The sequence below is a fragment of the Rhinatrema bivittatum genome, chromosome 8 (genome assembly GCF_901001135.1).
Source record: "Rhinatrema bivittatum chromosome 8, aRhiBiv1.1, whole genome shotgun sequence".
Classification (NCBI taxonomy): domain Eukaryota; kingdom Metazoa; phylum Chordata; class Amphibia; order Gymnophiona; family Rhinatrematidae; genus Rhinatrema; species Rhinatrema bivittatum.
In genome coordinates, this window is record NC_042622.1 from 28,795,857 (window position 1) to 28,811,850 (window position 15,994).

A 15,994-nucleotide genomic window follows, 5' to 3' on the forward strand; every position below is an offset into this window, starting at 1 on the left:
CAGCGCAAAATTACGTCTGCCACCGATGAGGTGTGGGATGATGACTTTAAAACGTGTGCATGTACGCCCATATAAATGTGTAGATGGGTGTGGGGCAAGATGCGCTGAAATGTAACATCCAGTGTGCAGATGTGCACGTTATAAAACAGGCCTGATGTGTAGGTGTGCTTCCTATTTTAAGCATGTGCACACACAGCAAGGAAATGAAGGGCATTTAAACAGGCAAGTAAAGGAATTTTATAACGTGCGGGTCCAGGAAATTTCCACTTTAACAAGTTGTGTCCGCAAGATCCCCCCTGGTTCTTTAGCATGCACTCTCTCCCAAAACCCTCAGGCAGTCCATATATGGCTAGAAACATTATTATTCAGGCTTACACCTCAGCAGTAGCAGAAGTAACTTTGAGCTAAAATGGACCTGGACGCACACCCATGTGCCTAGTAACATATGTGCATCTCTCTTGGCCACACCCTGGACTTCCCATGCCCTGCCCGTATTCTGCCTCCTTTTCTCTCGATGTGAGATATGCACACTTGTGTGCACACTTGTGTGCGCATGCGGTATAGGTTTATAAAATCGGGCAGTCACGCGCCTGTGCTAGTTGTACGTTCATCTCCTGGTTTCGGCGCGTGTATCCCTTTGGAAGTTCACCTTTAAGTCTGAATAAAACTATTTCTAGCCATGTACAGACTACGTGAGGAGTCTGGGTTAACTGGGAGAAGTGAGGACTAAAGACCCAGGGGGGGTTTTGAGTTCATAGCTGTAGGACTGGGCCAACTGGTGGATCGAACTGGTTGAACTGGTTAAACTGGACATTTCCTGGATGCGCGCATGTTATAACATATTCCCTCACCTGCTCGTCTAAATGCCAGCATTTCCCTGCTGTGGGTGTGCAGGGTGTGTATAGGGAGCACACATGCATGCGCCATGCCTGTTTTATAATGTGTGCGCACCTGCATGCAGGATATATAAAATTTCAGCGCATCTTGTCGTGCGTCCCTACACTCATTTATATGGGTGTGCACGCCCATGTTTCAATGTTACTGTCCCAGAAGCCACAAGCTGGTACGGAGATGAATCAATGAAGTTTTGCTAATCCTCGCTGTTACACCCTGGCTCCCTGACCCCCCAAGGACCCGTTGTTACCTGATTCTCCAAATGCTTGGGTTTTTCTTTTGCGCGCCTCTCTCCTTCTTTCCTTTTTACTTTCTTTTCACACTTTTCCAGGCACTTTACTTCTCATTGTTCCTGTGTAAATCTTTGTTCAAATACAGAACTCAGATCAGGGTCTTCTTCTTCTCCCTCCCTCCCTCCCCAGAAAGACAAACTTAGGGCGCGAGGTTTACTCCCTCAGACTGGGGACTCTTTCCATCCCATTGACTGATTCCTTAGCAACTGCTACTTTTAGTGAAGCATTGGAAGCGGCGTTACAGGGAAGCTCTCTGTACTCATTACAGGACTCTGGAGAATCGGGGACAGATAGCAAGCTTTCTCCCTCCTTTAAACTATTTATTTATTTATTTTATTTAACAGTTTTATATACCGACCTTCATAGTAAATAACCATATCAGATCGGTTTACAATAAACAAGAATATAACTGGGGTAGCAATTCAATAGAACGAAAGGTAAACAATAGGTAGGAATGAGTCAAAGTTACAATCAACAGGGTAAGGGAACTTGGAAGCTTGCAGGAAGCTGGAAGGAAGACAAGGCAGGAAATAAATAAAAAACAAAGTGATAACATAGTGCGTGCGGGTTAAAGCTTAATGGTGCTTGGGGGTAACCTGCACGGAGCGGCAGTTGCTACCATAGGAAACTTGCTGGGCAGACTAGATGGACCATTTGGCTTCTGCCATCGTTACTATATGTATGTTAATATGTTACTGTGTTTTTAAATTATTGTGTCAAGGATGTACAATAAATACTGTGTCTTTCAGCAGAAGGACTATTTAATAAGACCTTTTATTCAGTAAGATGATGATGCTTTGCTGACTTCAAGAGATCCAGGAAGCACAATAAAACATTTACTAGGCATTGGCAGGTAAGGACCATTGGTTTCTCTGCCTAAGAATGATTCAGAGCCTTACTCCAGTTTTTCTCCACTTTTTAAAAGCTTGATACATCCGTACTGCTGATCTGTTTTGTCTTTGTCCCTTTTTTGGCCCATGGGATTGAGTAAACAGAGTTCCATAACTGGCTCAGGCTTCCCTCTCCTATTAATTCTGTTATGCCCTCCCTGCCTTTCCCACTGTGCTCGTGTCTGTCTCGAGCATGCTTCAATTTATCATGGATTTGTTGCTGCCACCTCTGATGGCATTCTTATTGCAGGCATCCACTATCCTCTCTGTAAAGTAGTGTTTGCTCATGTTTCCTCTGGGCCTTGCGCCCACCAGCTTCATACCACGACCCCTTGCCTTTGAATGTCTTTCTTTTTTTTATGGAAAATACCTCCATCCACTTTACTGAAGCCTACTGAATATTTAAATGTTTCCCCCTTTTCCATTCTGTGCTCCAGCGAGGTCATTTTCAGTTACTTCCGTCTTTGGGAAATAAGTTAGCCTATGATACTAGCTAAAAAATCTGCACATTTGGGTATTTTTGAATGTAATATAGGGGCTTTGGTTTTCAATATTTGAGTTGGTACTTTTTGTGAGGGAGACAATACTTAAACTACAGACTCTTTCAGAGATGAGAGGCTGAATATCCCTGACTCTCAGCTCCTGAGGTACCAGATAATTCCCAGGTTTCTCTGTACCACTGTGGCCACTCACGGAGCCGCATGCCATAACAAATGGTTCGCTCCTCTCACTGCTTTGACAGTCACAATATGTCTCCTGCTGGGAGGAGCACAGGACCTATTGCAGGGACCGTAGGCTCCCTTTACATGGATTTCAAAACAGTTCAAATTTCAAATCTGCTGAGATATTACTATTCCTGTCCTGGTGCCAAAGAACAGATAAGCCAAGTCTCACTGAGCCTTGGCAGTGTTACAGCCCAATCTTTGCACAGGGGGGGAGCTATTCTTGAGCAATACCTCAGTGTATCATTAGGGCACAAACAGGCTTTTTTTTTTCTTCTTTCAACAGCAGGCATGCATAGCTTCATGTCCTTCCTCTTTGTTTTCTGGTTCTTGAACAAACATTTTTATTGTTGACAATACAAGGAAAATTCCACTGCCTACTCGCTCTTAAATGTCTTTATACCTCTTTCCAGAGCAAGGAGGCAGCGAGGGAGCTTGTTCTAAACAGATCTGCGATTCTTTCCTGCCTGTTTTTAAGACTCCAGAACCATTTAACAACTGGAAGGACTCCTTTATAAAGGGGAGCAAGTGACATACTCAGGAAATTAGCCAAATCTCAACTGTTTGTACACAGGGAGGATCACTTTCAAACAATTGCACTCAATGGCACATATGCGCATATATAGCCAGATCTACGCTAGTATTTTACAGCTTGCATGTATAATATACGCATGTTTTAGAAAATATATGTATCTCCATCCCGCAACATGCGTGCATATGTTTGCTTGAGCATGAATTCATGCAGTGCTTTGAAAACATATATCAATGCATTGAACGTACATACTTTTCCTACCTATTTTTAAAATGCGCGCACATATATTTTACGTGGGAAAATAAAGTAGAACTTATTTGTGTACATCGGGGTTTACGCACATTTTAAAACAGGAACAGGTTAAGAAAATTGCCAGTTTTACCAGTTAGTCCACCAGTTCCGCCAGTCCTTCTCCATGCCATTGAGACCCTCCTGGTTCTTCAGCTTTAACCCCACCCCCGTTCACCCAGGCTGCCCACCTGGCCAATAGTGCACAATAAATATGTTTAATATTTCTTACTCCAGATAATTAGTAAGTGTAAAATTATGCAAGTGGTTTTCAAATGTATTTTCATGTCTTTTAAAATAGTAACTTATGCATGTACATTTTGGCCTTGTCCCGGAGTGCCTCTTTATTTATGTGAATATGTGTGCACATGAAAGTAAAAATATGTATGTATTTTTGACTTCTGCAAAATATGGAATATGTGAATAGAGGCTACTTGCACACATAAATGCTAATTTTTTATGCAGGTAACATTTTGAAAATTCACCCCTTATTTTTTAAGTTTGCAATTTCAATAATACATATCTGAAATTAGAAATTGCACACATCAAAATATAAATATGCAGATGGCCTATATATGTGTGCAATATTATGGCTTAAAACAAGTAGCACTACCAATATAGAAAATAATAAAGAAACACTGAGGTATTAAACTTTATCTCAACTATCTAATTAATTTTTTACAAGAATTCACACAATAAAATACATAAAAATTCTTAAGGGACCAGGGTAGATATGTAGCAACTTGCCAAGTTGCTTGTGTTGGCTCTCTTTTCAAAAGAGAACCAAATAACATATATGCATTTTATTTCTGTATTTGTAAGGATATATTAATGGATAGTATAGTAACAGATACCAGACCAATATAGGCATGAGAATATAGTTTTCTGTTATTTAATAATATGAATTTGTTTTTCTATAATGTTGTGGTACCTTCTATTGAAGCAACAAAATAATGTAAATACATAAGGTTTGGAGAACACATCGGTCCCTTCTTCACCTTTGTGGTCTGAAGAGTGAATTTGAACCCTTCTTTTACAGAGCCCTTAGAAGCAGTCATACGTTATTTTTTTGGCAAAGTAGTGGTTGCATGGCATCCTGACTACCAGTATTGGCAGTTAACAGGCTGCCTCTGAATGAGAAATTAAATCATGTTGGTCATTCAGGGCATGCATGCATATGTGTTTGAGATCCTGTGTGTGTGTATGTGTGTGTGTTTGTGAGAGAGAGAGAGACAGCATGTATGTAAGTGAGTGACTGAGAGCCTGTACGTTTAAGTGTGTGATTGAAAACCTGTTTGTGTAAAAGAGAGTATATGTGTGTGATTGAGATCCTTTGGGGCCGATTTTAAATTTTGCGCGCGCGGGGTTCATTTGTGTGCGCTACCCGGTACGCACAAATGTACACCCGATTTTATAACATGCGTGCGCTACCGCGCACATGTTCTAAAATCCGGGCTCGGTGCGCGCAAGGGGGTGCACACTTGTGCGCGCCGAGCCCTAGGGGAGACCTGATGGCGTTCCCCGTTCCCTCCAAGGCCGCTCCCAAATCGGAGCGGCCTTGGAGGGAACTTTTTTTTTGGTCCCCCCCAACCTTTCCCTCCCTTCCTGTATCTAACCCACCCCCCAACCCTACCTAAATCCCCCCCCACCTTGTTTTGTAGAATTACGCCTGCCGGCTTGCTGCCGGCGTGCCAGGCCCCGACACAGGCCGCTGTGTTGGGGCACTCGGCCCCACCCCTGGACCGCCCATTTTTCAAAGCCTCAGGATGAATGCGCGTCCCGGGACTTGCGCGCACCGCCAAGCCTATGCAAAATAGGCTCAACGCGTGCAGGGGTAGGTTTTGGGGGGTTACACGCGTATCTTACGCATGTAACCCTTTGAAAATCTACCCCTTTGTGTGTGAGAGAGATAACATGAATGTAAGTGTATGACTGAGAACCTGTATGTGTGAGAGAGATCATGTGTATGTATGATTAAGAGCATGTGTGTTTGTGTGTGACTGAGAGCCTGTGTAGATGAGAGAATATGTGATCGAGAGCCTATGTGTAAATGAGAGAGAGAGCGCATGTTTGTGTGTAAATGAGAGTCTATGTGTGTGAGTGAAAGACAGAGCATGTATGAAAGTGTGTGATTGAAAGCCTGTGTGTGTGAATATGTGAAAAGACAGCATGTGTGTAAATGTGTGATTAAGAGCGTATATAAGTGAGAGAGAAAAAGCATGTGTATATGTGTGTGATAGAGAGTTTGTGTGTGACTGACAGGGGCGGATTGGCCTATTGGGGGATTGGGCATCCCCCAGTGGGCTGTTCGTTCTAGTCTCGTGGTCTGCCGAGCGCGGCCGTGACAGAGCCACGCTCGGCAGACCACGTGATATCTCCTGGGCTGGCCTGGGCGGCGTATCCCCGGGCCGGTCATCATCGGGAATCCACCCCTGGTGACTGAGAGAGAGGAGAAAGTTGCAAGCACACCATCCCTCTTCCTGCTAATTCACCTGGATATCAAACGTTCCCAGGTATGCAGAGCAAAGCATTTTTTTTTTATCATTATTATTTTCATTTTTGGGTCTTTGTGCCTGCTATTTGGAAATATTTTATTGGTCTCTAGAAATTTTTGGTATGAGTTTTTAATTATTGGATATTTCATTCATCATCTGGTTTTACTGCTATTGATTTTATATTTCTTGATTTGTTTTATGACACTGGTGATGTTTCTCGTTTTCCTTTGTTACACTGCACGCAGAATCTCTGGCTTGTTGCGGTTTCCAGTTTAGTTTTCTTTGGCATGTTTCTATTTATACTTTATGGTCTCTTTATTCTTTGTTAGGTGAGGATCTGAATGTGTGACTGAAGTGAGGTATTTCTGCTGGCGTGTAATTTCTGTGTAGGACTCTATAGCAGCCTGGCTTGGTCCGTTTCCTAATAGGAGGAGTATTGGAGTTTTAGGGCCTGGTGTAATATTTTCAGTTTTGTAAGTTTGAGTGCTGGAAATTGGCGCTTTTTTGGTATGGGATTTTTTTTTTGGTAATTTCTGTTCAGAGTACTTATCTTACAATAAAAATAATACTGGGCCTTTTTTTTTTTTTTATTTCCGCCATGAATTGTAGTGAGCAGTGTGTCACAGGTGTGAGTGTGGCCTGTCAGGTGTGTCACGATGGGAAAAAGGTTGAAACCACTGCTCTAAGGAATACCTTCATGGACCAAAACAGTTCGATGGTGCAGCAGATCAAAATGTTTCAATTGCTACAGTCTGTATTTATTTATTTATTTTACAGCTTTTCTGTACCGGTATTAGTAGGCACATCATATCGGTTTACATCAACAAAAGGTTGGAAATTGCATAGAACAGGGTTGGGGCAGGGGATATTACAATTATAAGGCAAGGCTGAAGGGAAAGCAGAGAATAACTGTGTGGTTACAGATTAAAGAGGAAATTTGAGTAACATTCTGTAACTAATGAACCTATTAACATATTAACATATAATACATAATGACATATTGTACATGAACAATTGGAACATATTATACATGAACAGTCTCACCAAGCTGGTGGGGAGGAAAGTATAGGGGGATGGAGCTAAGGGAAGTGGGAAAGTGGCCGGGTGGTGTAATGAATGGGTCTAGTCTGGGTATGTGAGATGGAAGAGCCAACATTTACAATCCATAAGCTGGTACCAGCTTACGAGAAATATCAATGAGGTTTGCTAATCCTTGCCATTACCCCCCTCCTGGGAAACCCTTGCTCCTGTTCATGGGGGTTTAATGCTGGGCTCCCTGACCCCCCAAGGACCCTTTCTTATCTGATTCTCCAAATGCTTGCATTTTTCTTCTGCACACCTCTCTCCTTCTGTCCTTCTTGCTTGCTTCTTTCTACACTGCTGGTTACTCCAGGCAGGCACCTGATGCTCGCTTCTCATTGTTCTGTGTAAATCTTTGTTCAAACACAGAACTCAGCCCCCCCCCCCCCCCCTAGAAATTAAAACCTAAGGTGAGATGTTTGCGCTCTCAGACTGGGGATACTTTCCATGCCATTGATGGATTGCTCGGTAACATTAGAAGGCAAGCACCACCGGGAACAGTCTGTATGGCCCTCTGTACTCATTAAAGGACTCTGCAGAACTAGGGAGGCAGACAGCAAGCTTTCCCTCTTGTTTAAATTGCAGTACATCTTCATTTTGTGGTCCATAAAAAGCATGCTTTTATTTTTTTTTTACATACTTTTTGATATGTCATATCGTTATTGGTAAAAGTGGCGATGTATCTTTTTAATCTTATATAATTATAGAATTGGGCTGTTTTCATAGTTTAATTAGTGGTTTGTGAACAGTACAGCAGTTTCTTTTTTTCGGTTTATAGTAGTCCAATAAAAGGATTTGCAAGCAACAAAGTTTACAGTTTTCTCCAGTACCAATCAACCACTGGAATATTTTTTTTCTATAATGCATTAACATTTCATACAGTAAATGTAAAATCTTAACTTATTACTATTCTTTTCTATGGTTTAATATTACTTCTTCAGTAAATATACGCTAAGCTACCAAGAAGTGGCTTTTAGCCAGATATTGTTGACAGTTTTAAATGAAGTCTTAAGGGAACTTATGTCTACTGAGAACTGAACTGAGCTGAGATCACCACAGAAATGGAATATATATATATATATATGTCCAAAAGAAAAAAGGCAAACACTTGTGTTAAATTAAATCCTTAACATATATATCAAAATCAGTGAACATGCAGACTCTCAAATTATAAATATAGAATTTTTTAAAATTATATTACACAAAAGATTGTTTAAAAAGTATTTTACAAAATAACATACATTAATCATGACTATGTATACATGGAAAAGAAAATTAAAAGGCAATCTTTACACAAAACTTAAACAGCCATAACATTGACCAAATAATCCCAAAGAAACAGTTTCAAATATCTAGCTTGTTCACAATTAACAATATTTCCATATAGGATTCACCATGAAACACTGCTCTTCAAAACCTCTACATCACTAAGAATGATCAAAATGATCCCAAAGACACAATTGCAGTTATATAGCTCGTTCACAAATGTAACAATGTTTCCACATAGGATTCACTATGAGACACTGTTCTTCAAACAGTCGCCTGCTCAGATCAAGCCTTGCTTCAGTGCCTTAAAGGGCTACTATAACAGTGATCTTATGCATTTCAAATGCTAGTTATCCACACTTTTTGTCTCCAACTCTCGACAAAAGATCCTCTGTTTTGCCCTAAAAATAGGGCTTAATCAGGAGAAGGAGATAATAAAAAGCATCTGGATTACTGAAGTAATGTCTTAACCCACTTACAGGGTCATTTATCAAAATGCGTTATAGCGTTATTATGTGCGATAACACCATAACTCACGCAATAGTTATCTCAGTGCACATGCAAATTTTACAAATTTATTCAAAGCGGCAGGATTGGGGAGGTGTTTGGGTGGGCTCAATGAAAATGAGGGGCATTATCGCAGTGCACGATAGTCTAATGCACACGTTTAATGATGGAAATAACTACAACTTTTTTCCTAGTGTTAAGCTGTGCGATATGCACGAAGTGCAATTTGTGATAATTCTGGTGTGTGTGTGCGCGTGTGCGCGTGCGAGCGCGCTCTGGGGTGGCAATTATTTATACTGCTATAGGAGGGCCAGCTAGTAACTTGAGGTGAGGATTTGGTGGTGGTCTAGGGTTTTGGGGCCAGTTTTACATGCAGAGTGAGATGTACGAACAGCACAGTACACCTCAGTGAAGATTTGACATGATTTGGAGTGAGGAAAGTCACACAAAGATGAGATTTCTACAATGTTTTCTGCAATGTTTTCTCGCCCTAGCTTGATGGACTCTCTACCAGGGTACTATCAAGCTAGGGCGAGAGAACATTGAAGTAATCTCATCTTAGTCTGACTTCCTCACTCCAAATGATGTCAAATCTTCACTGACGTGTACTGTGCTGTTTGTATGTCTCACTCTGTATGTAAAACTGACCCCCAAAACCCTAAACCACCCCCAAAACCTCACCTCGAGTTACTAGCTGGCCCTCCTATAGTGACATAAATAGTTGACTATTATGCAAACCTTATAAAGAGTCTCTGTCTCTCATCTGTAAGACAAAAAGTGTTGATAACTAGCATTTGAAATGGAGGTGCCAGAGCAAGGCTCAATAAGAGCAGTGTTTCATAGTGAATCCTATATGGAAATATTGTTACCTTGTGAACAAGCAAAATTATTTGGTCAGTAAAAATTGCCTTTTCTTTTTTTTTTTTCCCATTTACACATTGTCATTTAACAAATTAATATGTGTTATTTTGTAAAATCATTTTAAACAATCTTTTGTGTAATATAACAGCAAATATGTTCTATATTTATAATTTGAGAGTCAGCATGTTCACTGATATGTATGTAAAGGATTTAATTTAACATAAGTGTTTGCCCTTTTTTCTTTTGGATATCCTTCACGCATACTTTCAACTTTGAACAACTGCCGTTCATGTGTTTATATATAAAAACATGTCTAAATAGATAAATAAAATATGATAGCAGGTATGGCGAGTAAGGCTCCGTTTACTACTTTGCGCAGTTCAGTAGATTTTTAGCTTTCCCTATACTACGTTGCACTTAGGGATCCTCTGTATTTAAACCAGGATTTCTTGAATAGCATTGCTGTTTTTGCCTCCCTCCCACCTTTTCAGACCTCACAGAGCAAACATTTTGTATTAACTTGCAGTTACAGTCCAACAACGTGCACTAGAAAAATTAATGAAATAGCATATTATATCAAAGAAACAAAAATCTTTCTCTCTTACCTACAGAATTGATCTTTTAATTGTATCTTTACATAAATGATTTAGTTCTTCTCCATGATCACTTCAAAGTCCATAGCCAACATCAAAGTACCCAAATACAAAAACAGTGTCATGTGTTGTGGTTGTTTCAATACAAAGACAAGCACATTTTGTTTTTTAAATAGTTAACCCATTATGCATTTCAACTTTTTCTGCTTTAGGGGTACAGGTTTGTGCTGAAATTATTTCTTTCTTTAATTTTCAGTATTGCAGGAAAGCTTAAAGCCTTCAGTTCTCATGCGGCACTCGTAGGCAAACTTTTACAGCTCTCAAACGGTGCCCTTTGCAGGCCGCACTGGTTGCTTAGTCTTCTTGCAAAATTATTGAACACATCTGGATTGCCATTCGTCTCTTTGTTCTTTGCGCTGCAGGGGGGTGCATTGGCAAGGATGTCAGTAAAGCTGCGGTTTGCCTCTTCTGGGGAAGGCGGAGGGTTCACCAGGAGCCGCTCCTTTGCTGGATTCAGCACCGTCCATGGCCGGAAGATTCCGTAAGTAACAAAACGCTTCCGGCTCTGTGCTAAACTCTGCTGAGTGGCCGAACAGTTTCCCACAGTTTGGACAGTGATTAAACAGGTTTCATTTTCAAAGGTTTTGGTAAATTGTGCAGTTTAGCTGTTTATACATTATAATGCCACAACTTTCTAATATTTCACACAAGGCCATTTTAGATTTAGAAACTTTTGCATATTTTCCTAATCTTTGTTGTAGTTCAACCGAAGTTCTCAGGAATTGTAGGCAATTGAGTGAGATTTGTATGTAAAGTATAAGAAATTCACATGTGCTTGCTTCATTGGGGAGTCTGAAAGACTGGATAATAAAATGTGTAATAAAAATAAGCATTTTTCTGAAAGTGTTAAATGATGAAAGCATGAAAGATTCTGCAGCATAACTTTCCTCATTCAGGACAGCTTTTATCATCTTCTTCAATTGTACTCTGAGTATACAAGATGTCCCCTAGTTAGATCACATCCAACAGTTGCACTATTAACTAGAAGTCCTTGTGGAAATGCAAGTACTCAGGTAGTTTTTAGCAGGTTATGCAGGGGATCTAGGAAACTGGATGTCAGGGCAGCAGACATGCTAATATTGCTGGCTATTTAAATTATAATAAAACTTTGTGGTTATATGTGAGAAGGGAGGGGTGCAGAGTATGAACTAAGTGAGGAATCCTGTATGCTTAGTCTGTCCAAGATGGTAGAGTACAAAGGAGGAAGATGATAAAAATTGTCCTGGATTAGAAAAGATATCTTACAAGTTTTGATGCCCAATGATTGGCAGCTGGGAAATATCCTTGCAGTGTGGACAGGAATAACCGGACAGACTGGACTAGGTATAATTTTTCTGCCATCATCTACTATGTCACAATGTACGATTCTTCCATCACAGTACATTATTGCTTATGGAAGAAATTCAGCTTCTTTTTGTTTTGCTGCATTCTCGAAGTCAATATTCAAAAGCCATTTAAACGGATAACTAACAAGTTATCCATCTAAATGGCAAATGTGGCATATTCAGCCATTTATCTGGCTAAGGGGGTCATTTTCCAAAGTGATCGCATGTGAAAAGTCCCTTTTCGTGTGCGATCACTAAATGGAGGCAGAGTCGGGGCGGCGTCAAGATCGGAACAAGAGGAATCGGGGCGGCACCGGGGCAGACGCCGCGAAGACATTGAGGACAGCGAAAAGGTAAGGAGCCTTTTCACTGCCAATTTCGCGCCCAATAGCACCACCTTTTATGATGGCGCTATTGGGTGTGAAAGCCGGCAGCGATTGCACCGCAGAGGTGCGATCGCTGCCGGCTTTCGCAGGCCTGCCCCCCACTTCGCCCCCTCCCCCCCCCGTACCACACAATTCAAAGAGCTTGGCGGTATTAGTGAATCTAGGCCTAAATTGTAGCCAGATAAGTAGTTATTCAGCTTCAATTTAGCCAGATAAAAAAGGGGCATTTCAGGGATGTTCTGGGGCAGGGTTGAGTTATCCAACTAACCTAGCCAAATACCAGATATATCTAGCTAGGAGAGCTGGATAAGTTTAAACCTGCTTCTGAGCAGGTCTAAAGTAATCTGGCCTTGTGTGGCTGGATAACGTGCTACTTAACCGTATTTCTTTAAAGATATCTGGCTAAGAAGCACTGTCATTAAAGAAAAACAAAAAATAAATAAATGGGGGAGGAAGTGACATCACTGAAGATGATGGCTGCCTAGGGGGCTGAGCTCCCAATTCCTACTTGATAAGTCCTCTAAAAATCTCTGCAATCCGGTGATAAAAATGAGCTCGAACCATCATACTGACCTCCTGGGAAGTGTTCCATGTTTGTGCAGAAGAAATCCGTCGACTTAAAGCATTTTTCTTACAATGCAAGCATAGCACGGAGGGAAGTCAACATGTCGGGCGATTATCTAAAGAAGGTGACGCTGATGAGGTAGGCGAGATTCTGACACAGTAAGACAAGGCACGTGGCTCAAGGTCGGGGCAGAGCCGCTTACCAGAGCGGACTTCCAGAGCTGTTTCAGCAAATTGAGACAGGACATGGGATAACTAAAAAAGGAGCTGTTGACCTTAGTGGGTGAGCTGCGCAAAGAGTGTGCTGATCTGGGAGAACGGGTGGATGAAACTGAAAGCAGGCTGGAGGAGCAGGAGGCCACATGTGCACAAAATTAAAAAGAGATGAGAGCTGTGAAGGAAGACAAATTTATAATGAAAGAATGGATTGAAGATCTTGAAAATAGATCCAGGAGAGGGAACCTACATTTTGGAGGAGTCCCAGAATGATCAGCATATATAGACTGCTCACAGGTCATGACCAGCATCTGTGTGGCCATTCTGGGACAGGATGAGAAGGTGGAGGGGTTCCCTAAAATTGATCTAGACAGAGTGCATCGAGCTCTGGCAAGACCGAAGGGCAATGTGGCAAGAGATATTGTGGTGTGCTTTCATAAATACTTGGTCAAAGAGCAGATACTGACCCAGGCAAGAAAACTGGAAGATTTCCAGTGGAAAGATCACAAAGTGGAAATTTTCCAAGATTTCTCCCCAAGAACAATTAAAAATAAAAGAGATTTCAGAGACATTCTTCAAGTGCTATAGAGAGAGAACCATAGATATAAATAACGATTCTTGCTTGGATTACAATTCATGATTAATGGGGTGACTTCCTGTGTCTAAAATGTTGAAGAAGCTGACAAGATTCTACAAGCAGCAGGGCTGTTGAAGCAATTGGAGACCACATCTGGGGCCAGTTCACCAACATATGCTAAAGAGAGTTCTGTACACTGGCAGAGAGTGAAGTCTGGTGGCAGACGACTCCACAGACAATCCAGAGGCTCTTCATCCAAGAGTTGATGATTTGATTGATGCAGCTGTGGAAGTTTTATTACATCTTAGAAAGATGACTTGAATCTTATTTACTGATTCACATTCAAGTTTGGTTGCTTTTAATAGAGCTATAATATGATTGCTTAAAGTTAACCAGATTGCAGGTTATTTACATATATGCTGAGTGATTATTATCAGTTGAGGTTTCATTTGATAACGTTTTGTGGAGGAGATTGGGTGGTGGAATATCCTATGGGCAGGAGCTAGGTGTGAGTGACATCATTCCTCCGGGAATTAAGATGATTGAGAAGTTGGGGACGGGTGGTGAGAGGGGTACGGGAGGGTTTCTGTAATGATTTACAGGGTGGCAAGGAGGGGCTTTGATGAAGTGGTCTGGGGTGGTGCCTTATCGGAGGATATTAATGGGTGTAGAGTTAGAACTTTATGCTAGAAAATGGGGGACGTGGAATGTGAAAGGGTTAAATACATATGACAAATGGAAATTATTGTTGAGTATACACATGGCGCAGAGCTCTGGGTGCCGCCTCCTTCATTTGGGCCTTTTTTATGCATTTACCTTGAAATTTTGTCCTCTCTTGTGGTCTGTTGCTGTGGGACGGGGTGTAGTGCGCTCTTGTGATTTCGAAGAGTTTCGCTGCTGGAATGGCGTTTCGATCTGCGAAGAGAGAAAAAGAGAAAGTGAAGCCCGCATCTCCCAAAATGGCTGATGGGATGGGAGTCGCCTTGGCAGAGGATCCGGATGCAGCTCTGGTGACTAAGCTCACGGAGGCAGTCATGACGGCTTTAGATGATTTGTTTCTCACATATCTCTACGCAAATAGAGGGATTAAAATCGTCCCTTTCGGAGCTGGGACTGCGACTTGATCACGCTGCAGGGAGGATCTTCGGCATGAAGGTCGATGTGCTGCACTTAGAGAAGTGAGTGCACAACCTCGAAAAGGAAATGGCGGAAAAAACTGAGAAACTTGATGACTTTGAAAACCAGGCACGATGGAAAAATCTCCACTTTATTGGTATATTGGAGGGTGACTCGACCATCGATTTGGCTAAATTACTGGACGACTGGCTGCTATACATTGTATAGGGCCTAAGTTGCCAGGGAGAACCAAGCCCAGGACTGTAATTGCTAAACATTCACATTACTCATATAAAGGCATGACCCTCCGAGCCTTCTATCAAAAAAGCAATTGCATTATAAAGATCAAAAAGTGCTTATTTTCCAGGATTTTTCCAATCGAGTGATGTTAAAATGCAGGGAATTCTCTCCAACTCCGAATATGGCACCAAGGTAAATGGCACAATTTCCATGTAGCTGAGGAAGCGCAGCAGTTTGTGAAACAACTACAGAACATGGCAACGTATGGAATAATGTCTTCAGTTCCATTCCATTGTTATGGAGAAGGGTAATTTCAGCTGGATTGTTCCCAAGCTTTTGAACTTCTGCGAGAGTGCTGCAAACTGTGCTGTTAGTGCAGTGATTGCTCTCTCAGGGGCTCAATCCTGCAAGTTTTATTTTTTGCTGTCTTATTTTTCTACTGTAGGACTTCCTGATGAGTGATGTTTTGGGTTACTTACGAGCCTATACTACTTCCTGATTTTTGTTTTGCATAGGCTCACCAGTTTTTCTGACATTTGCCTGAACCCCAGCAATGACCTCACTGGTTGTGGGTATATTGTTTTTGAGGACATGTGTCTCTGATTTTTCATCTCTTTGTTCTGTTCATTTGGAGGGGATGGTTTGAAGGGAGAGGCGGCACCCTGGCACATCTGACTGATCTCTTGCCTCTGGTTAGGCGATGATTTTGGGAGGTTGTTTTGGGAGGGCAGGTGGTGGGAGGGATGTGGGATTTGGGGATACTTTTGTTCAGAAGTTCTTATGGTGGATGTTGGCTATTTAGCACATTATTTTTCACTTGGGGGTCATGTACTCTGGTTATACAGGACATGTGGTATGTGAGTTTGCTTTTGTGTTTTTTGGTCTATTTTGGGAGGTGGTTTCATTCCTATCTCTACATTTTCTTTTCTCCAATGGGGTGGTCATATAAATTCATTCCTTGGAATGTAGCAGGCCTGGGTAGCCTGTCAAGTGAGAGAAGGTACCTTCCTAGTTAAATAGATTGAAATGTCATATTGCGTTCTTACAGGAAATGCATATTGTTGGGAGCGCTAGGGAGCGGTCCCTATT

At 41.5% G+C, this 15,994-nt stretch overlaps 1 protein-coding gene across 1 annotated transcript in view; it reads left to right on the forward strand.

The window, feature by feature from the left end:
• The window catches only part of RIPOR3 (RIPOR family member 3), a 198,548-nt gene that overhangs the window by 63,590 nt on the left and 118,964 nt on the right, over positions 1-15,994 (forward strand). Inside the window, exon 2 of the mRNA XM_029612994.1 lies at positions 10,844-10,962. Within this exon, the coding sequence (XP_029468854.1) occupies positions 10,862-10,962 (101 nt within the window). The 5' untranslated portion in view covers positions 10,844-10,861. The remainder of the gene's footprint in view (positions 1-10,843; positions 10,963-15,994) is intronic.